The 23,220-nt window shown below is 36.5% G+C and overlaps 1 protein-coding gene and 1 long non-coding RNA gene across 2 annotated transcripts in view; one reads left to right on the forward strand and one right to left on the reverse strand.

Moving 5' to 3' along the window:
• The window catches only part of LOC146993563 (uncharacterized), an 18,150-nt gene extending 16,760 nt beyond the window's left edge, over positions 1–1,390 (forward strand). The window contains exon 2 of the long non-coding RNA XR_015044425.1: positions 864–1,390. This is a non-coding gene — a long non-coding RNA (uncharacterized LOC146993563). The remainder of the gene's footprint in view (positions 1–863) is intronic.
• Positions 909–18,114, reverse strand: LOC146993564 (uncharacterized). The gene is made up of 7 exons (XM_085827709.1): positions 17,959–18,114; positions 13,864–13,934; positions 9,041–9,154; positions 8,896–8,963; positions 3,764–3,828; positions 1,706–1,783; positions 909–1,070 (listed from the first exon to the last, which is right to left on the reverse strand). Exons 1-7 carry the CDS (start codon positions 18,085–18,087, stop codon positions 1,059–1,061), a joined length of 537 nt encoding a protein of 178 aa, XP_085683835.1. The 5' UTR covers positions 18,088–18,114; the 3' UTR covers positions 909–1,058.
• Between the last annotated feature and the right edge of the window lie 5,106 nt (positions 18,115–23,220).

Raw genomic sequence — 23,220 nt, forward strand, 5'->3', positions numbered from 1 at the left:
GGGATGTGCAGGCCTTGGGAAGGTAGCAGCATTACGAATTTTGTATTTAGTCAGATTGATTTATTTTCTCGTACAATGCAGCACCAAACACAATTAAGAGAAAGCTACGCAGGAAAATTAAAATACAGGAGCATCCCAATTTAACATTGAATAAAAGATTCTCGTAATTTGTATTTTATTTGAAGAAATGTAATTGACTACTTTGTTAGCTATAACAGTAATTCTCTTTCGCTTTTACGAAATCTCGATGTGCAGAAATTTAATAGAAATTTCTCGAGACATTTAAATCTATAAAAAGCTAGACAGAGAACATCTCATCTCGGACATCATTGTTTATCCTAATTTAATACTGCTAACTGTACCAATATTTAACGAGGGAATATCTGAAAATCAGCTATGACATTGCTGAAAAATTCAAATGAAACTGAAATCGGAGGATTACATGCACTTTAATTTTTATGTCCTCAGCATATATTAAACTATAGCATCAGGAGGCTCAAGTAAAACTATATTTTGTCTGTTTCTCAGAAATTTGGCGGGAGCCATGTTGACAGCTAAGGTTTTTCTTTACTCTATTTAAATTCAGTTATTTTAGACAAAATTTAAAGTTGGCTACCAGAGGCCAGCAAACTCTGTATTTGATTGTTTTGCCCCTAAAAGAGCAGTTTTCAAATTCTGTTGCTGTACAAAGGTTATCCCATATTATTTCTTCCTGTTATTTACTGAAGAAGCAATCACTACCAATTAATTGCTGTTTTGTCAGAAAAGATGTTTCATATTTTACATACAATTTTATATTGCATATAGAATTTTTATTTAATGTTCTTTTTTTAAAATTTAATATTGTTTTTCGTATTGCACAGTAGTTTGCAAGCTCACCATGTTTCGGATTCGACAAACCTCTTCATGTGTTTCAGGCCAGCTTCTACCACCTCACTGTCCTTTCGCAGCTGCCACAGATGACTTACCGATAAGCTTAGAGGTTCGCTTTCTTTTACAAGGCTATCTCAACAAGCTCCATCTTTGGACTTTTATATACGTCAGGACCCCGAGGAAACTCATTGAGGAATCTGGAAAGAGCAGGAAAAGTGAATCTTCCGGCTGCGTGCCGTAATAACCAACAAAGCATCAAAATTTTAAGTCTTGATAGAAGCGTAGCTACCCAGAAAGTTTGCTTTCATTTTCGAGCTAATAAAAATTCCTCCTTCTGTAACGTAATCTGAAATGACTTCGTTGATACTCATACTCTAAATTGACAGCCTTCGCCAATGAACGTACTCGAAGAAGTACCTTGAAGAAATGAAACTATCTAGTAATCAGTGAAAATTGAGAGAAATGTGTTTATATAGACTATGTTAATGTAATGATTAAATCAAAGATTTTAGTTTGTTATCACTGCAATGTCTGAAATAATGCCAGCTCGAATAAAAAAATTGAAGTATATCATGGAAAAATTAGGAACAGATGTTCTCAGCAGATTGAAGTATTGTTAGAATTTTGCGAAAAGAACGGGAAGCTGAAATATTGCAATCCATGCAAAATTTTATTCATGTATAATTTAGCTAAAAGTACACCGAAAGTTTGATTTGTTTAAACGTACTCCTTTCGGAATTGAGATTTTTGAAAATATGGATTTCATTTCTAATTAACTATACGCACATATCCCGAATAAACTAAAAAACCTGCATGAAATTAAATTGCTTACCTGGTACTTTGTAAAGTCTACTTGATAAAGTGTCATATAGTCTATGTCAGGCAATGCCACTTCAAAGCGTGGAGATACCTGAAAGTATTTAGCACTGCACTGAACTAGGAATCGTGAGAAATAGTCATAAAAATATGCGACAATCACCTTATAATTTAAAATACTGCAATTAAGTTCAATTTTCATTATTAATTACATAGCTTAAAGAGATTCAAATTTATGGACTTATCAGTTCACTTTAGAAATTCACTTAAAACAATCTAAGCTGTCGATATTACTTTAAAGAGGTATTTCGATTAATAAAAGTTAGAAGATATGAATATATTTCATAATTCATTGGTTAGACAGGCTAAAACAACTAAGGAACTATCACCTAGTCTTCCTAGTCTGCAGAAATAAATTGATCAAGTATTTAAATAGAGCAGTACACTGGTGTGCAAAAATTAAGGACGAAGTCGAAAAATTAGCATATCAGCTGAACGAAGAGGCAGAGCGGACAGAAAGACCAATCAGAAGATTAAGTAAGGTGATGTACGGTACCATATGCGCAGATATGCAGGTAGACGTAATGAGGGAGTGTCTGAGTAGTATAAAGTATTTTGTCGGTGTAAGATCAGTATTTCTGGCAAAGAGATTGCACGCCGTATAGCAGTTAAAATCACACCGAGTTGCTGCCTCAGCGAGAAATGGAGAATAATCATTCTGTTAGACGACATCTGGCTGCTTTTACGCGAGGTCGAATCATTAGGAAGTTGGAGGAAGGCCGCATTGTGACAAGTGTGGCTGCAGAGTTCGGAATTACTCACAGCATCGTTTCACGACTTTGGAGACAATTTCAAACTACAGGAATAGCTATCCGGGGGTTTAGTAGTGGTCGTCCACGAGGAACCACACCCGCAGATGACCGGTATATTGCCTTACAGGCCAGAAGAAACAGGCGGCAGACAGCGGGAGAAATCGCTAGACACACGACACAGGCGACTGGACGACCGATATCGCGTTTTACCGTGGCCAGAAGACTGCACGGTGGTGGTCTGTTTGCACGACGCCCTGTACGGTGTGTACCTCTAACGCCTGCCCATCGGAGAAGGCGTTCTCTGTGGTGCCGCGAACACCGGAATTGGAAAGACAATGAATGGGAACGAGTACTCTTTACAGATAAGAGCAGATTCAGTCTGAGTAGCGATTCTCATCGCATACTCATCTGGAGAGAGCGGGGAAGCCGCAATCATCCCTCGAACATCATTGAAAGGGACAGGTATGGAGGTGGCGGTGTTCTCGTTTAGGGAGGCATCATGCTTGGTAGTCGTACAGACCTTCACATCTTCGACGCAGGTTCAGTCAACGGGACCCGTTATTGTAACGAGATTCTTCTTCCATATGTGCGTCTTTTTAGAGGCGCTATGGGTCCGCGGTTCCTTTTCATGGACGACAATGCACCATGTCTTCGCACAGTAGCTGCCGAACAGCTCTTAGAGAGTGAGGATATTGAACGCATGGATTGGCCGGCACGATCTCCGCATCTCAATCCCATCGAGCATGTATGGGATTTTCTAGGCAGACGCTTGGCAGCTCGTACCTTACCACCAGTAACGATTCCGGAGCTTCGATTGGCGCTGCAAGACGAATGGGCAGCAATGCCTCAACAACTCATTGCCACCCTCATTCTCAGCATGGGCAGACGCTGCGAAACCTGCCTAGCAGTCAGGGGAGATCATATCCCCTATTAAAGACCGGATGTTTTTTGCTGGACACCCATCACAGGGATGTTTCGGCCTTCAGTCGCATTGCGCTCCATGCTATTTTTTCAATAAAGCTTCTTTTTATCCCTCTGATTTCTCTTTTAGTAAGTGTTGCTTACATTACTCATGACCTTACGTATTGGGGATCTTACGGTATTAAATGTGTTGATTTGGAAAGCTTTTGTACAAAGTTATATTGAAAAAACCATCTCGTCCTTAATTTTTGCACACCAGTGTAAGTTAAATGCCACATTTTTAAGCGAAATTGAAAATCTTATTTCAAATATTTAATACTCGAAGTTTAATTGAAACTTACCAAATTCCAGTCGAACATTATTAGAGGGTTTCTTGCTATATGGTAGTTGCTGAAAAAAGTGATAGCTGTAGAAAGAAAAGTAAGTGATTATAACAAAGTGCATAACTAACATTAGTAAAAACGTATCTTAGTTATTAATGATACAGAAACTATAATTGCTAAACTCAAATTCTTGAGTAAAATTACGCACGTTATTAAATTATATAAATTATTAGGAAATACTAATTTTTGTTTCAGATCAGTAATTTGAGAGTAAACTCTGGGTTATACCATATGACTCTGCGCTGAAATTGATAACACGTCGGTCTTCGCCTTGTGTGTCCCTTACTCTGCCAGCTTTTAGGATGCTGTGGTATGGTGAGGTAACACAGAAAAGTAGTTGCAAAAGCTCCGCAAATGAAGTTGAAGTTGCCGTCAATCATCAAAATTAAACTGGATTAACAGTTAAAAGAATATTTTTCGCAGTTATGGGGAATATATTATTAGAGTTTTTATGAACCAAGCATCTATTTCTAAATCACTTCATTCAATAATCACAGTTTGGAACGAATCGGAGATTACTTAAGCCTGTGAATAATTTATATAGATTTACTGGTGACCATGAAATAACAGATTTACTTGTGTCTAAATTGGATACCAAATGGACTTGATAAATACGCCAATACAGTTCTTGGAATTGTTCACGTCGGTTGAGTAAGGTAAAGGAAAGTTCTCTTTTGCAGTTACAATAATGCATCCCTATTAAATCAATTAAACGTTTGAGTTTCAAGCAGTTCGTTGCAGTAATAGCAATGTTCACGAGGGTTCGTTAGGTTAGGTTACTTAATTATGGCAAAGCCTCGAGGGCTATCTGCCTAAGGGGAGGGACTTCGGATAAAGAGGTGCGGAGAAAAGTTTTGAAGTACTCTTTTCTATCTATTAATTATAGTATTTATTTGCAACTTAATTTATAATTGGAGGCCCGGTGGTTCAGGGGCTAGCGCATCGCGCAGCAGCACAACAGGTCCGGGGCTCGATTCCCGGGCTGGGCAAGCTCGACTCAGCTTTTCACCTCTTGATTTCCATGACTTGGGTTGATAAAATCAGTACCATGTTCGCTTGGGGACTAAACACAGGAAGTCCTGCGATTTTAAGCTGACCACTTGTTCTGGGCATATGCTTACCCGGGGCCCACGGTTAAGAAAGCAGATTTCGGGATTTCGGGAACTCAGTGGCCTAGCAGCCCATTAGGGCTGCTAGGTCACTGAGTAGTAGTAGTAGTAATTTATAACTGCCAACAAATTGCAAGCAACTATGAACTTATTGTTTCATTATTATATTTTCTGGATATTTTAACTTTCCTTTCAGAGCAAATGTACACACGTGGGACATTAATGGATTAGTTGCTTTTAAATATTCGAAATTTTTCATCCTGTTAATAATAAAATTAGGTTACAAGCAATTTGAAATAAATCTCAAGTGAGAACTCGCTCTAGAGCTAAAGTTATGGCAAAAAAAATACCTCTAAGTTTCTCGATTTAAAAGGTTTTTTTCATATTTGAATTCCTCTTCCATTGCAGAGCTCACAGATCAAATGGTAGAAGATGTGCATATCGATGATGCTGTTGAAGCTGTTACTAATACTATTATTCAGGCAGCTATGCTTTCCATTCCTAGAACTTCAGGAAAACTACTAAAATATTCGAAACCATGGTGGAATCGCGACTGTCATGAAGCACTGAAAAAACAGAAAAAAGCATGGGGTATTTTTCGTAGATTTCCTACTCTGCGAAACCTTATAGTATTTAAAAGAGCCAAAGCAAATGCACGAAAAGTAAGAAGGCAGAGCCAAAGAAATTCTTGGATTTCCTATGTGTCGTCAATAACATCCTCTACGCCTAGTAAGCGGGTTTGGGAAAGAGTTCGAAAAGCATGCGGAATATATAAGGACCACTCACTTTCCTTTTTGGAAAAAGATGGCCGAATGATTAGCTGTATAGAAGAAACTGCGAATACTATTGGTGAGACATTTGTTACCGTTTCTTCCAGCCGAAATTACTCACCTGCATTTCTTTCTATCAAGCAACGCTCTGAGAAAAATCCCATCGCTTTCAACTCTTCCAACTTTGAGCCTTATAATAGAGATTTTACTGTGCTAGAGTTAAAGAGAGCTTTGTTACAGACACATAGGTCTTCTCCGGGCCTTGATGGCGTGAATTACGAGATGCTAAAGCACCTGTCCTAAAGTCACTGAATGCCCTTCTCACGCTTTACAATAGAGTGTGGAAGGAGCGTACTTTTCTCAGCGCATGGAGGAGAGCTGTTGCAATTCCTATTGCTAAGCCAGGGAAAGATCCAAAGAATCCCTCCAACTATCGGCCAATTGCCCTTACGAGTTGCCTATGCAAGCTGTTTGAAAAAATGGTAAACAGCTGCCTAGTCTACTTCTTGGAAAAGAATAATATTATATCGCCTTATCAAAGTGGTTTTCGAAAGGGGAGGACTACCGTAGATAATATGCTCCTCTTAGAGACATCCATTCGAAAAGCTTTTGTAAGAAGAAGTCACCTTGTCTCGGTATTCTTTGATATTGAGAAAGCTTGTGATAAGGCATGGAGATACGGTATACTTCGGGATCTTCACGAGAGTGGCTTCCGCGGCAACCTACCAATTTTCATACAGAATTTCTTGAATACTAGGACTTTTCAAGTAAGGATTGGCTCTGTTTTTTCAGATATTTTTGAACAGCAAGAGGGTGTGCCTCAAGGCTGTGTGCTTAGTGTAACTCTGTTCAGCCTAAAAATAAATTCTGTATTAAAAGAACTTCCTCCCACCATTTCAGGATCTTTATATGTTGATGATCTACAAATTAGCTGTCGAGGTGCGGATATGAGACATGTAGAGAGGCAGCTCCAGATCGCTTTGAACAGGATCCAGGAATGGGCAAAAAGACAAGGATTTACGTTTTCAAAACAGAAGACTGTGTGCGTGCATTTTTGTAAAAAGCGAGGTCTCCATCCTGAGCCTGAATTATACCTCAATGGGTCTATAATTCCAGATGCACCTAGAGTAAAATTTTTAGGGGTGATGTTCGACCGAAAATTGACTTTCCTTCCTCATGTCGTAAACTTGAGAAAAAAGTGTACCAAAGTTTTAAATATTTTAAAAGTCCTGGCGAACACCTCCTGGGATGCAGAGCGTTGCTCCATGCTTCGCATTTACAGAGCTCTAATTCGCTCTAAACTGAACTACGGCTCAGTTGTTTACGGATCTGCCCGATCTTCAGTGTTGTTAAAACTCGATCCTGTTCATCATCAGGCTCTGCGGATTTGTTCTGGAGCCCTCAGGACATCTCCTGTGCAGAGCCTTTATGTTGACTGTCACGAGCCATCACTCCGTTTGAGACGTGAGGAGTTGTCTCTTTTACAGTATTTTAATATATTGTCTCAACCTGACCATCCTTACAAACTGGGTTCTTTTTAAACTTTTTAAGAGTTCAGGTGTCTAAAATATTAAAATATGTCCAAGATTCGGTACATTTTAAAGCTCAATATCTTTAGAACCATCCGGATTGTGATTAGAAAATTCTGTATACATATTTCTATGTCCTTTTATACTGTATTTGCTACCTTTAGACTCCTACCTTAGAAAAATTTAAGAAATCAACTTGATTTTTTTAAAATTAAATTAAACGTAATTTTAAAAGTTTTATGCCAGAACCATAATATTTAGTAATTTTATACTAGCATGGATTTCGTACAACTGATCTAAGATTTCTAATTCTGACCAACAGTTTCAGAGTAATCATGCGATAAGCATAATTATATTTGGACAACAGCAATACTTGTTTTCAAATCCCATAAATGCAAGTTATTTCCTTAATACTAATAAGAATATATTCACGTCGTAAAATTCATACGTATACATAACTATTTTTGATTAATATTGCACACCAAAATCATAATTTTGATACAATAAAAAGCACGGAGTTGAAATTTTCATAACATATTAAATTTAATTATTTCTGAATGTTGTATCAGAAAAAGTGACATTTTATCCAGAGGTAATGTTTACACAGTTCAAAATTTATTAATTCTTATTATCCAGCTGAGAAAACACGTGGGCAAGCAGAAAACGTTTAGGAAATCTTAGCTGACAATGAAAGTACTTTGGAATCTTGTAAGCAAATTACTTTAATATAGGTATGTCGATAAGAACTATCCTTATCTATCATTTGTAAGTATATGTTAAAACTGCCCCATTAATAAGCTGAGATATATTGCTCCACATTTATGTTATTACAGTCGTGAATGAGTGTTCCTAATTGAGACAAAGTATTAAACGGTGATTTATAAAGTATTTCTTTAGGGTTAAATTTTCAATTAGCTTCACGAGAAAGTTTAATCGGTACTTAGGTATTTTTCCGTCGACTATTTTCGATGAATAAAAGTTGTCACTAAATAGTGAAGTTTTGCTCCAATTATGGATATTCGCTATGTCAAACTCGTATAAGATAGCTTTTCTTTTAAACAACCCTGATCCTTAGAAAGTCCATTTATTTTTTGTGAAGGTTTTAAATTAACTGCTTTTTTTCCCTTGCATTGAGGAAATCAAGAAAGTGGTACATGTTTTCTGCAGAACAGCAAGTGTGGAGTATTTCTGAAGTTAAGGGACTAGCTGCACTGGTAAGCACACTACAAACATTTAAAGAGTAGAATTTAGCAAAATGCCGCAGTAAAAGGTACTACAGAACATCACTTAAATTCGTATCCATAATAAAAAGAAAGGTTTTGCTATTTTAAGCGACATAAGGATTTTTGGACTGCGCAGTAATTGACTCTCTTAATAATCGCCAGATTGTCTCAAAGTCATAAGGATTGTCATAAGGATTTTTGGACTGCGCAGTAATTGACTCTCTTAATAATCGCCAGATTGTCTCAAAGATTGAGCTCATATTTATTAAAGTTTCTTATATTCATTGCTTGCATCTGTTGATAATCTAAATAAAGAGATCTAGAATTCCCTAACTAAAAAACAATATTTCTTCAAGCTTCAACCGGAATAGTGGGCGCAGTTTTGGCAGGATTTTCACTGTCGACAGGAAAATATGTAAATATTATATCAATATTCAGGTACGTATCTCAGCTGCTCACCTGGATAAGGCAAGTGTGCAGTTTTGAAGACTTCATAATTTTGCTTGTAAGCACTATTAGAATGAGAGCTGCAAAATAAACCAGAATTAGAACACATGAGTTGGATTCTTTACTTGATCAGAAGGGAAATCTCAAACTAACATACAATTGAGGAATATCTTTGCTTGGATCTCTTAATCTCAAGTCACAAATGTACTGCACGTCCAACTGTTGTAAGAGAGCTATGTCTTTCCGCATCTGAGAAATGAATTTTATGTTTCTGCAAGAAATAGTAGTATAAATCAGATAAAAATTTTTAAGATTCAGTTAAAAAACACGCATTTATGGTGAAATTAAAATTTAATCAGAACAGCAGCCCTGATATCAATTAAGTAGAACTATTGATTATGAAGATTATCAGACAAATTCCTTTTCTTTCAAGCGCATTAACGTCTGCAAAGTGTGACGGGAATGAAAATTTTATGCTGAAACCAACCTACATTAAAAATGAACGTACCAGCATCTATGGAAAACAAACTATTCGAATTTTGAATGAAAAAGTAGACTGGAATTGAAATCGCTAACTAAAGAAGACATTCTGCAAATGTGAAAGGCATTAAGGAAACAGTTAATCTACCAATGTTTCATCACACTGACGTTGACAGACATTCTAATAAGTGTACAACTACGGCATTTATATATTAAAAGACATTTTGTAATTTTTTTAGAGTCACAATATAGAACAAAACGAGACGATTTATGTAATTAACAATTTGCAACACAGAAACAATATACTCATTGAAAGCCGGGTTTGACATATAGAGTAATATATAGTAATGTTGAAGAAAGAGCTGGGACTTTTATAAATATAAAAAAAAATTAACAAATATAACAAGAATATTTAATTTTTTATTTGGCAGCACAAAAAATAAGTCATTTCTAAAATACTCATTAGAGGTGTCGAGTTGCTCAAAACCGTGGCACCAGTAGCAAAAAAATATTGCGCTTTAGATACGCAGCGTCTGTTCAGAAACACCAATGGATACAATGTTCCTAAATAAACACCTTCTCATTACTACAGACGGCAGTGAACCAATTTGAAAAGTTACTTACGCTAGGGTTTGGTTCGGTAGATTATGACAAAGCATACTAGGGCTATCTGCCTAATGGGAAGGATGCCAGAATTTTTTAAGGCAAACTGGCTGGTATGCACGTTACACATAAGAAACATTACAAAAACTACCACGCGGCCAGTGTCTTCGCTTGGAATCGAACCAAGGTCAGAACCACCAGTGTTCAACGATTTTACCTCTCGGCTGTTGGTGGGCCTGCTTATACAAGAAGAAAGCACAGAACGATTATCCTTCACCAACAAAATGGTACAAAAGGTAGTAGTGTTCCATCTTTAGCATATGGGTGTCAATCTTGCCGCGCGCCGATGCAGAAATATAACTTAATTCATGAATTTTGTAGAATGAGCAAGTAAAATATTTGATAAGATTTTCCATGGCCACTGCTATACGGGGAAATTACGTAAAACATGTTGAGTTTCGTTAATAAAATGTTTTGTGCTGTTAGGTTAATTATCTTGGACTAATCTATATTAAAAACTACCGACAAACCCAAACCGAGAGAGTTTTGTAAATTTGCAAGCTCTACTGTTGGTTCGTGTTCATTGTTTGCGACTGACGATTTCGTGTTCACTTAAGTGACAAAGTGAACAAGCGTTGGGACTGAGACAGATCTGGAATTATTACATTATATAAAAGCTAAATTAAGACTATTTGCCTATTGAGGGAAACTACGAAAGTCTACCACGTAGTCAAACTTTTCACCTAGGATCGAACCTGGGTTGAATTCCAATTGTTCAGCAGTTTTTACCATTCTGACTGTTGGAGGGCAAAAGACAAAGGGAAACTGGTTCGTATTTACGCTACACAAGGGAAAACCAAACCTCCCATTCTTGCCGACCTGCCCAGAGTTTTCAAAGCCCCTCAAAATACTCGTGTTTAGAGGTTTTTATCATTCAGCCGTTGTGAGCTTTCATTTCTGAAACTTTATTCGATTCAGAATTTGAACCCAGGTTGAACTACTAGTGTTCGACCATTAGAGAGCGTTTTAGAACACGGAACATCTACACACTAGAACATGATTCTCTGGAAATAAAATTAATATTTCTATTCATCGCAGATTCACAGCACTTGGCATACCGATAGGCTAAAAGGTTCAACTTCGACATGTCGGAATGGCTGATGCTGAGGTGGAAGAAGTATCTGATATTTTGCAGCAAACGTGATGACGTAAACTTAGATACATGTGAGAACATCTTAAACACCATTTTCTAAAATGCTTACTTGCCTTCTCGATTCGGATAATGAGGTATGTTTTGGACATCGTAAGATCACCGATCTAATGCCTTGCGATATTTTCTTGCCGATGGCATGTGAAAATCTTCCCTACCTCGGTACGACAGCTAAAGCACCGGATAGACGATGTGAAAGACTCGGTTGATGGTGAAAGTCTAGGAAAAAAAACTAAATCATTGGTAAACTTCTACAGTGCCAAGGAAAAATCTAAGAAGGTCCACAGAAACTAGTAGAGTTAACTTCTCCAGTTATATTTGTCAAATTCATCACCTCGAAAAGTTGTGATGAATTATGCTTCCCGCCTACTTCAAAATTCGCTGTTAGAGCAAAATGATAAAAACAATGATCAAGAATATGTTATAAATTTTCACTTTATGTGAATGGATATTAATCAAATAGTACACATAATTATATTAAGTTCAAAGATGAATTTCAGTTTAAGTAAGCAGCTTACGAAAACGGATTGATACATTAAAATTCTACTTGGATTTGTCAAACTACATTGACGAGCCGAAACATTATGACCGAAACATGTGATTAAATGGGAATGGTATTTAATTGCTGATTGAGAAGGTAATGAAACATTTTTGCACTTTCGTGAGTGATGGGAAAGGCTTCTGCTCTAAGCGACTGATTGTAATGGCCCGAAGAGTCGGAACAAGTACCTCCGAGACTCTGATACTGTCCCGCTTGGTACAGCAAAATCGGCGCCAGATAGTGGTTCAGCTGACAGCCCAATACAATGCAGGTCAAAGTGCAGGTGTTTCGGGACACAATTCAGCCGACACTGCTGGACTATGGGATTGCGCAGCAGAAGTTCCACTCGTGTGCCTTTGTTGACCAAATGCCATTGTCGGTTACGCCTACAGAGGGCCCGGAGACATAAAGACTGGATATGGACAAGTGGAAGACATTTGCCTTGGTCGGATGAATCACAATTTCTCATGCATCATATCAGTGGTCGTGTCAAGCTCTCACCCTGTACAGGAGGCCATACACAGGCTGGCGGTGGCAGTATTATGCTTTGGGGAACGTTTCACGTTTCATGGATGGCTTTGGGATCCTAGTTGTGATGGAACAGTCCATGAAAGCTGCGGACATCCTGAACATAACTGCAGATTGGTTGCACCCTTACATGGCGCCTCTTTTCCCAACTGAAACACATTTGGGATGTCATGAAGCGGCAGCTCAGAACTTAAACACCAACATGTCGGAATATCTCGACTGCACGACCGCTGCTGAGACATTTGGCACAATCTGTCTCCAGTCATCTACCAAGAACTTGTGGCATCCATGCCAAGACGAGTTTTAGCTGTTTTGTATGCCAAAGCTCGTGCAACGCGTCATTGAGTTATATTTTGGCTCTTTAGGGTAATTATCCCCCTATTTTTGTTAATTAGAGTAAACCATACGAGGAATATTTGTCTAAAGAGAGCCTTCGTAAATCACTTGAGGAAAACTAACTAGTTTTTAAGATATATCTAAGGAAAGCCATGGTAACGGCTGCAAATGCAGCCAGTTATCAGACTTTTTGAAGAAAGGTCAAACTAATGCATGTTCAGGTATCTTATCCTCTCGATCTATGTGGTCTCCTTTCCAATTTGGACGGTTATATCAAGTGTAGATTCATTTTTCCTCTTATACAAATATTTTAGAACAGTTCGTAAATCATTTACTTACCCTATTAAGAAAGCTGCACTAGAAATATTTATCTGGAAACTAAAGTCGCTTGATTGACCCTCTCTGTAAAAGAAATCGGGAAATTAATATTAATGATAGTCTAAATTACAAGATTTTTTAAATATTCAGAAATGTGTATTAATAAGTGGAAGAACTGTTAAGTCTAGATTTCTAATTACATTAATCCGATTCATATGATTCCATAAATTTAAAAGTACACATAAATTTGGAAAGACCCTTATTAGAAAATCTTAATTACGATAATGCCATAAAATTTGAAAATATTCGAATGGAGTATAGAATTTAAAACTGTTATCTACTCTAAATTAAAATGAACATTAAAAATTTTTAATAACGTAGTGCCTTTATTTCTTTTAAATGACTAAATTAGAAGGTAACAATTTGACTTGATATGAGAAAAAGAAAGAGCTTAGATGATTTGATTTTTGCATGAATTTTGTTTGTAGATAGTTTGATTCCAGTAAAGTTTCACCAAGACTATCTTTCCAAGGAAAGGGATGTCTTTGTGGAAGACTTTTTAATGAAAAAAAATTGATGTGTACTCATGTTATACACGAGAAAATTAGGAAAATCCCCATAAGGATAACCTGTCGGTGGGGTTTGAACAAGATGGTACACCTAATGTTCAACTAGTTTTATCTATGCGGCCATTGGTATTTACTGTGCCTTGCCGAATAGCAATGCTTTCAAGAACCGGCTATTTGGTATGAAAATAGAAAATAATATTGGTTTGCTTTGAGAAATGGTAACATAATGATGATAGCCGAATTGTTATAAGAATCAATTTATGTTTTTAAATTGATTTTATGTAAAAATATGCAGTCTGAAGAATAAATCATAAAAAATCGATTTCCAAACATTCGCTTAAATTTTCCTAGATGGATAACTGGAAATTTTAAACAGCTTTTAAAGAATTACTTACTCGTTCTGCATATAATGCTGAGTCAGTCGTGACACTGAATTCTCCTTTATTGAACCAGCACGGATAAGAAACTAAATGAGGAAGAAAAGGTTTAGAAAAAGGTTTCTCATTCAAAATGCAAAATTTAACATACTAGAATATATTTCATGCATACAATTTGAAGCAGTAAAAAGGAAAATTCATGTCACTCAAAGAGCAGTGAATTACTTGTATATATGTTACGGTGAAACACCGAAATCTGGAGAATGTCGACTTTCACCGGTGAATGTCAACATTCATATAGTCTCTTGGTGTATGTCCGAAATATTTTCCAAATACTCTTATTTCTGACTTACACCGGTCAATGTCGACATTCACCATGTACCAATGGTGAATGTTGAACATGTAACAATATTATATTTTCTTCTCCGTAATTCAGTCGCGAATAAACGCACTTGACACTTGAAATAAGAACTTAAGAACATGAGAACCTAAAACACACAATACATTCAAAATGAGAAAGGAAAATAATAGAAGTTAGAAACTTACTTAATTATACAGTACATTCTAAATGAGAAAATAAAATAACAGTAATAAAAAACTTACTAAATTATGTGATTCAAATCTTATTTATTGCAACAACTTAAACTATAATGGCACTTTATGACCTCTCTTTTCGACTTTCACCAGAGCATATCTGTGATTGTCGACATACACCGGTGAGGGTCCGAATATACAAGAATGTAGTGAAATATTCGGTCTTTCACGGACGTATTTGGTGAATGTTGATATTCTCTGGTGAAAGTCGACATTCACCAATTTCGGTCTTTCACGGTAACATATATAATTTATAAGAATATGTAAACTGAACACTTTAATAATAGTACCACTCAAAACTTAAGAAAAGGATTGCAAGAGAAGTAGCATTACCAGAAGAATTAGAGAAATATGTTTAATGATTTGGTGCCCGATTTTAAATATTTATCACCATTAAAAATGTGAACACTGCGCCATAAATTCTGCAAATAGAGTTAATTTACAATGTAATACAAATCTTTAAAAGGTTGGAAAATTTATTTGATCATCATTCGTTCGTATTTGTCAAGAGATAAATGCCCTCAATTCAGAAATTTTACAGTAAGAATAACATTTTGTTAGAGACTACATTTATATGTGAACATGTTTGTAGCAAGAAATAAAGTTTATAATTATTTACAATACATTATTATTTACATAAAAGCATGTGTATTTTTTCTGTACAAATAGAAGAAATAATTTAACAAATAAAGATAATGCTGCTACTGTTTATTCTTTTCTTGCCCGAAAACAAGTTTTCATAATTTTAAGTTTAAAGAATTTAGTAGTTAGTTAAATTTATTTGAAGTATCAACCTGAAAATTTAATGTTTAGCTATCAATACGCTTTAATTTCAAAAATGTAAAAACTTTTGTTGGCTTCAGGTACCAACCTTTAGAATTCAGATAGAAATTAAATTATCAATTTTTCCTTTATTATTTTTATATATGTTTAGATAACTGCTTAGTAAGCTAAAAGTTTCAAATTTAGTTGAAAAATTAAAAAAAAAATTGGTCTGTCAGCCGTTTCCATATCGAGCATTCATTCTGCATGCAATTTGAGTTTGAGACTACTGCTTTAAAATATTAGACGCCAAGCTCATTTTTCTTATTCTGGCCCCTAGAAACTGATGTGGCGCTTGACGCGTCATCACTACAGTAAAACCACTTACTGAGCACTGATATGAAACACTGAAATGAGACCGGTTATAGCGTAACATGAGCCAAGATCTTTCTATTGCAGGATATCTGCTTCATGATTTCGGCGAGAAAAAATTTTCAATCAGCTAATTTCGACTACAAAATTTTTCTAATCCTGAGAAATACGTCTTATACAATAGTTACTTCAATAAACAAAATAAAAAGTAAATATAGTATTAAAACCTTCATTGACATTACATTGAAAATATGACAGCTATTAAACAAGAATATCACACTGAAATTTAATGGTGGGCAATGTATCATGGGCGTATGTACCCCTAGAGAAAACTGGCGAGAGATTTCCTATTGCTAGAAGATCACTTAAAGTTTATAAACTGGGTCATATGCTAGGAAGTTGTCTTCCCATGTATTTATTTCCCAATAGCTTTCAGATATTTAGCTGGTATCTTCGAAATATAACAGCTCTGCAGATACCTTGCTATGCAATAAAAATTTCTGGGTTTTGATTTAAGCTCTGAGCTTTTACACGCTTTTCGATGATTAAGTTTTCTCTGTAAACTAGTATTGTAGCTTACTGTATACCAGTGTTTCTTAAACTGTGGGTCGCGATCCCCAGTAGAAGGTAGCCAAAAAATTTAGCAATTTTGATATTTTTTTAACTTATTATAATAATTTTACGACTACCAAATGTTTTTACACGATGTATCTTGAAATAGATAAAGATAAGACAATACAGACAAAGAAAAAAGGGAAACGTTTCGACGCATTCTTTTTATAATAGAAATGTTCATTTTACTTGCTTTGCACATGACGCTGTCATTTCGTATGTTACTTAAAATTTTCACATTGTTCCAAGTCTTAAAATTAAAAATGAAAGTTAATGACCTAAAACTGTAATAGTATATTACAGTACAAGTGAAAAAAATTGACAGTTTCACACACGCGTGTATCGCATTTGCGCAATTCTTATGGGGGTCCCACAAAATTTTCGTACATATTATATGGGGCACTGGGGGTCGCGAAAAAATCCCAGTGATAAAAAGGGGTCGCGACTGAAAAAAATTTAAGAAACCCTGCTATATACAATCCTCAGAGAAAATAAATCGTGGAAGTCTATGTAATAAATCTACAGATGAGTTCTTTCTATAACAGAATGTTTCAACTTTGGATTACATTTATTCTATTAATTTGACTAAATTACTTTCCGAAGCATTTTATCTTATCAAAAGTTTACCTTACATAACTTACGATATATTCTAAAAATATATTTATTAGGTTTAGAGTTGTGTTTTGTTTAAATACATACTACAATAAACTACATTCAAGAAGCACAAAATTCCGAAGGTCTAATAAGAATTATTAGTTTCGATGATTTTGATGTAATTATCCAAAGTCTTGAAATAAAGTTTTCTGCAATCTACTTCTCCATATTCTGCAAAACGTTGCTGTTAAGTCAATTTGTTTCTATCATGCACCTTCATTATTTAGATCCCTGTTAACATATCAGTTAATATTTCTTCATCTAAACATACACTGACGTTACTATGTTGGTGGAAATGCTGTCATTCTTGACTGGCAATTTTGGATCAATAATTGCTGGTAATGTGTGAGGAGATGCCGTGCTTTTGATTTTGGAAATCGTATATTGTCAATTAAAAACTTACTTTGCATGAAGAAATTTGAAAACATTTGTACCAGAAAATTAGTGCAGCGGTTCTCAACCTTTAGACTAACGAGTACCACCTAAACAAAAATTGAAAACCTGTAGTACCACCACTACAAAGTACTACTTCTACCACCACTCTTGAACAAAACTCAGATCGCATAAACTTACGACTGTTAAGAGAAAAAAATCAAGATGTTGGGGTTTTAACTTTTGAATTTTGTACTTAATACTTTGCTGCTTTGTGTACCACCTATTTTTCTCTTGCGTACCACCTATTTATTTTTCTCTTGCGTACCACCAGTGCTACGTGTATCACCGGTTGAAAACCCCTGACTTAGTGGGTACGGACCCGGGCAATCGTAATGATAGAATTCCCAATGAAGTATTTTCGAATTACCTATTCTACTTTTCCATATTTCTAGAATTAGGTTACGTCAGACTGCAAGTCAGATACTATTGTTCAGTATGAAATTGCAAACATCTAACATTAAAGAATGCAGTCTAGAAAGGTAGTTCCCCCCAAAAAAAGGGGGGGCGCTGAAGAACCCTGAATTAACTTCATCAAAAGGCTTTACCATTTTTTTTAATTATTTTACTAACTAATTAACTAAAATCTGGATGTAAATATGTGGATAGCATTGAAGTATTTAAAGCGCATTTAAATCAAAATGTACGAGATTTAGGAATATTTAGTGAATTAAAAAGATGACTTACCTTTTCTTTGAATAATATTGTAGGAACGGGAAACCGTTTGCTGTTTCTGATACGTTGAGATTCCTTAGCCAGTCCCCGGTATGATTCAGCATTGAAGATTAAAGATCTAATTAGAATGGGGAAGTTCATTCAGGATTTCAACAAATCAAAGGCACAGAAATCGAAATCTTGGGCAGTTTAAAAATTAATGTGGCTCTGAAATTAAACTGTTCTCAGCTACTATTGTAAAATTTTGCTGACTCAATAACAAGACAGTTTAAATTAATAATTAGAAAGTTTCAAAATTTATTATTCGAGGACGTACGTAAGAAAAAGGACTAAGTTTCAGTGGGATTAATTTGAAAAAATATTAATTTTCAAAATAGAAGAAATACTTCTGGCTGAACGAATGGAGAGTAGCAAATATTTCGAATAAATCATATCAAATGTACTCAATATTTAAATATTGTCAATGAAAATATGTTAATAATTCATATGTATGGCAATGTTATTCTTAATTTTTGTATTACATTAATATACTTGAATACATGAAGTTAAAATGTCCATAATACATGTTACTTGGAATTACTGAATAATTATAGCCTCACCGGCCGCCAGATATGGATACGGATTATTAACTTGCTTAAATGTCCCCAAAAGGGGCCTTAAGCTAGATAAGAGAATTAAGCCTCTGGCGGCACACGATTGACGAGCTAGCAGGTAAAACTCCAAGAAAGGTCAAGTAAGTGAGGTAAAATTGGGAAGACCATCGTCTCCTGTACTGCATGTGTGCCAATCGGATGGAAAGTGAAGAAGAGACGAAAGTCACACCTCGCAAGAAATCAAGTGAACGCCGACAATAAAAGTTAGGTTCCGAAGTTGGGGTCTCTAATCATATAGAGTAGCAATAGATCCCAATATCTACTGGAATGATTTGGTAACTATGAACTTCTGAAAAATTTGCAGCATTACAACCACGTCCACTTTTGGAAGAAACGCTTATTAAGTTCAGGTTATGCGGTCCGCTATAAGGTCGATTTTCAAGTCCCCGTGGTTCAGTGTAATCAGGTAACTGGTATTTACAATTTTTCGCAGAATTTTATTTGGTACTACATAAAGTTTGTGGAAGTCTGCCTTTGAGGCTGATGCCTAAGCTGCAGATATGTAGCATGGAATTAGCCTGTAAGGATCTTAAGTTTTACTAACGTTTATTTTATTTTAAATCTTTACTATCACTTCTTATTTTCTACTTCCGGCCAGAATTAAAAGCTTTAACTTATTTATGCAAATTTGTCTGGCGAACGCCAAGTACTTAAGTTGTGGCTTTTTGCCAAGCGAGAGAGAGGAAGGAGTTAGTAGAAGCAGGCCGCTTGCCTTAGCAGTTTTTACTCGGTTGCTGGTTGCCTTCCAGGCAAGAGGTTTAATCCTCTTGATAATTTTAAACGTATTGTAGTGTTAACAGTGCTCTGTACTACATACGGCTTCCTGTTAATATATGGCCAATCTTCCACGTAGGCCCTTGTTTATTATTCCAAAGTTAAGTTAGAGTTTAGTTAATATTTTTATATTCTTACGTTCAGACCACAAGTGGTTGGTCTCTGTATTCCGAAGTCCGCAAATCATTGTAAAGAGAGAAAAATAAAGGGTTTCGTATACCCTTCCTGTGTATCTTGTCTACTTCCCACATTTATTGAACATAGCTTTAGTAAGCTCCCTGTTCCGAGTCAGGTCTTTGAATGTTCCCCAAGCAAGTAAGGAGAAACACTGAACCTGATAGTGGCGCCCAACGAAGAAGAATAACCATGGCCAAGTTTCAAGAAGAACCTGTGCTGCCTGCAGAAGCGGCTCAAAATCCAGAAATGCCAGCTGCCGCGCTGGAAAGATTTGGTTACATCGTCCAGACCATGCGCGCAGCGATGAAACCAGAAGCAACATTTAATGGAAACTCACCGGTAACCAGATTTTTGGAAAAATTGGAGGACCACTTCATGATGTATCCCGTGCACGAGTTCCAGAAAGGCACCTTAGCTACTAGCGCTTTGAGGGGCCAAGCGCTTAATTGGTTCAAATGCATAGGCAGAAGTCTCTTGGGTCAAGCAGGAAGTCCCACCTATACTTACGAAAATTTCAAGACTGCCTTAGTAAAAGCCTTCCCTGTCGTAAGGGATCGTGCGAAATTAGAAACGGAACTTTTCAGCATATATCAGCAAAGAATCGAAAATCTTTCCACCTTTATTTTAAGAAAAATTCACGTCTTCAAACTCTTGTATGGAAACCGTCCGGATCCTGAGATAATTCAAGTGATTTTGCCGAGGTTACTTCCCCAAGTGCAAGACTTTATTGAATTAAGGAATCCGACTACACTGGAAAAGTTATTTGAGCTAGCAATCCAGTTTGAAAGTAGAAGAACGGCGGACATTGAAAGAAGACGCCAATATCAACAACGAAACCAATTTGGTGAGCCAAGACCACAGCAAATTCAAGCACACGGCTACGGAAGCAAAGCGAATCAGTGGGCAAGGAAACCCGTGCATCCAAAAACAGCCGGCGAATGTCGACAGTTCAATAGCAATCCAGGAAAAAAGTCTCAAGGCCAGTGGAAAAAGAAGGAAAGCATTGAAAGAAAAAAGGATTTAAACTAAAACGGATTTCTGCTGACGGGAGGGTGCGGAAATCCGAAGGCCAAGAAAACCCCTCTTCCTTCAAGTTAAATACAGTAATGGTGAAAAATTTGACTCTTCCGAAGATTGAAGTGTTGGTAAATAACATCCCAGCCACCGCACTCATGGATACAGGCGCGCAGTGTTCCTGTGTGGCAGAAGATTTTTTTAGGAAGTATTTTTGGAAATACCGCATATATAATTCGGATAATACGACAGTGTTAGCTGCGCAGGGAGAAAGATGTAAGTGCATAGGTAAATTACCGCTATACGTTCGTATCAAGGACGAACAAGCAAAGATTATGTTTTTTATAGTAAAGAATCTGCAAGCACATATTATCTTAGGGATAGATTTTCTTTCAGAGGCAGAAGCAACGCTGGATTTTAATGAAGCGTCCCTTAAGCTGACGATGAAACCAGTTCGAGAAGAAAAAACGGAACCGCCAATGTTAAACCTTGATCACCTGCTAAGGAAGAGCAACAAAGAATCCGACAAGTGGTAAGTGAATTTGCTTCGTTATTTAGTGATATTCCAGGATTTACTCAAGTTACTAACCATAGTATCGACACCGGAGATTCAATGCCAGTTCGCCACAAAGCATACCGGTATGATAAGAATAAAGAAAAAATTACAGAATGGCACATTAGAGATATGTTACGGAAAAAGATCATAACGCCCATCTCAAGTAGTTATGCTAGCCCGGTAGTTTTATGTAAGAAAAACAATGACTATCAATTAACACATCCAAAAAGGTGGCGTTTCGAGATTGACAATCGTAAATTAAACTCCATAACTAAATATCCGGTATATCCGTTACCTATTATTGAAGAAATTCTAAGGAACATAACGTCTACCAAATATATGACGACTTTAGACTTAACGACTGGTTATTTTCAAATAGGGGTTAGACCGGAGGACGTGCCTAAGACTGCTTTTATAACCAAGTCTGGCACTTATGCATTCCTGCGTATGCCGTTTGGGTTTTCAGGGGCACCGGCAACATTTCAGCGATGTATGGACATTGTGTTAAGGCCTGTTCTTGGAAAGTCCACATTTATCTATTTAGACGATATCATTATTACTAGTGATAATCTGGACCAACATGTACAGGATTTAAGACAGGTGTTTTCTTTATTAAATGAGGCCGGTCTAAAAGTTAATGTGGAAAAGTGCAAATTTGCAGCCCCTGAATTAAAATATTTAGGTTACAAAATATCTCAGAAAGGAATCGAGACAGACGAATCAAAAATAATCGCTGTGCAAAAGTATCCGCCGCCAAATACGGCTAAGAAGCTCTCTTCTTTTCTAGGACTTTGTTCATATTATAGGTCCTTTATAAAAGATTTTGCAGCTATTGCTGAACCATTGTTAAAATTAAAAAGGAAAAAGGCAAGATTCTCGTGGACGGCCGAAGCAAATAGTGCTTTCGAAAAATTAAAGCAAGCATTAACGCAAGCCCCTGTGTTGAAATTTCCTGAAAAGGGTGAGAATTTAGAAATTTCAGCGGATGCTTCGGATTATGCGGTAGGAGCGGTATTTTCGCAAAATCAGCAGCCCGTGGCATTTTTTAGTCGAACTTTAAATCAAACACAAAGAAATTATTCCGCGACTGAGAGAGAGGCACTTGCAGTTCTGTTAGCAGTGCAAAAGTTCCGAGTCTATTTTGGAAGAGCGCCAATAACAGTGTATTCTGATCATGCGGCGGTAACTAGATTGTACTCAGGGAAAAACTTATCCCCAAGGTTAATAAGATGGGCACTCAAGCTACAAGAATATAATCTGGTAATCAAGCATATCCCCGGAAAGGAAAATATCGTAGCAGATGCCCTATCCAGAATAAAAATAGATGAAGAAAGTAATACTGTAAAGGTGGCTATGCTCACAGCATGTACAATAAATTCCCGAGAAACTGTAATAACCGAACTGGGTAAGGATCCTGAGTTTGGAAACATTTATGAGTATTTAAAGGATCCTGAAAATTTTAGCCACCAAGATACTGTGGCGATAAGAAATAGGGCGGCCCATTACGAACTAATAGATGGTCTATTATTTTATACAAAAACTACAAATTCCAACAACGAATTTCGACCTGTTATCCCAGCTAGTCTTAGATTAAATATTCTGCAGGAGTTACATGACAGCCCTTTAGTTTCTCATGCTGGTATTCGAAAAACTATCCAACGCGTACGCGAGGCAGTCTATTTTCCTGAACTGCAAAAGTTAACAAGGGCGTATGTCCAGTCCTGCCCAACATGTCAAGCAGTTAATTATATTAATTTCCGCCCGGCCGGGTTTCTAAATGAAATAATTGGCATCGATTTATTGGGCCCTTTCCCAAAAAGTAAGTTAAATAAAAGTCGGTATCTCCTTGTTATGGTTGATCATTTTAGTAAGTGAACCGAAATTGTTCCCTTAAAACGAGCTTCCGCGAAATTAGTTACTGATTCTATTTTAAATAAATATATTTTAAAATACGGGGCGCCCCTAAAAGTTATATCGGATAATGGTCCTCAATTTGTAAGTAATATATTTGAAGACATGTGCAAAAAACTGGGCATACGTCATTTAAAAATGGTCCCGTATCGGCCGCAATCAAATATAGCGGAACGGGTCAATAGAAAT

This window comes from Stegodyphus dumicola, chromosome 12 (assembly GCF_044657685.1).
Source record: "Stegodyphus dumicola isolate Sdum_Otavi_A_Nest chromosome 12, ASM4465768v1".
Classification (NCBI taxonomy): Eukaryota; Metazoa; Arthropoda; class Arachnida; order Araneae; family Eresidae; genus Stegodyphus; species Stegodyphus dumicola.

What these genes read in the sequence shown, in the direction of transcription:
- LOC146993564 (XM_085827709.1), bottom strand. Translation starts at nt 18,087, where the DNA reads ATGAACTTCCCCATTCTAATTAGATCTTTAATCTTCAATGCTGAATCA. An exon ending in CAATATTATTCAAAGAAAAG is followed by an intron (nt 13,935 to 17,958) that starts GTAAGTCATCTT and finishes TTCCTCATTTAG; the next exon opens with TTTCTTATCCGTGCTGGTTC. An exon ending in TGCACACTTGCCTTATCCAG is followed by an intron (nt 3,829 to 8,895) that starts GTGAGCAGCTGA and finishes TTCTTTCTACAG; the next exon opens with CTATCACTTTTTTCAGCAAC.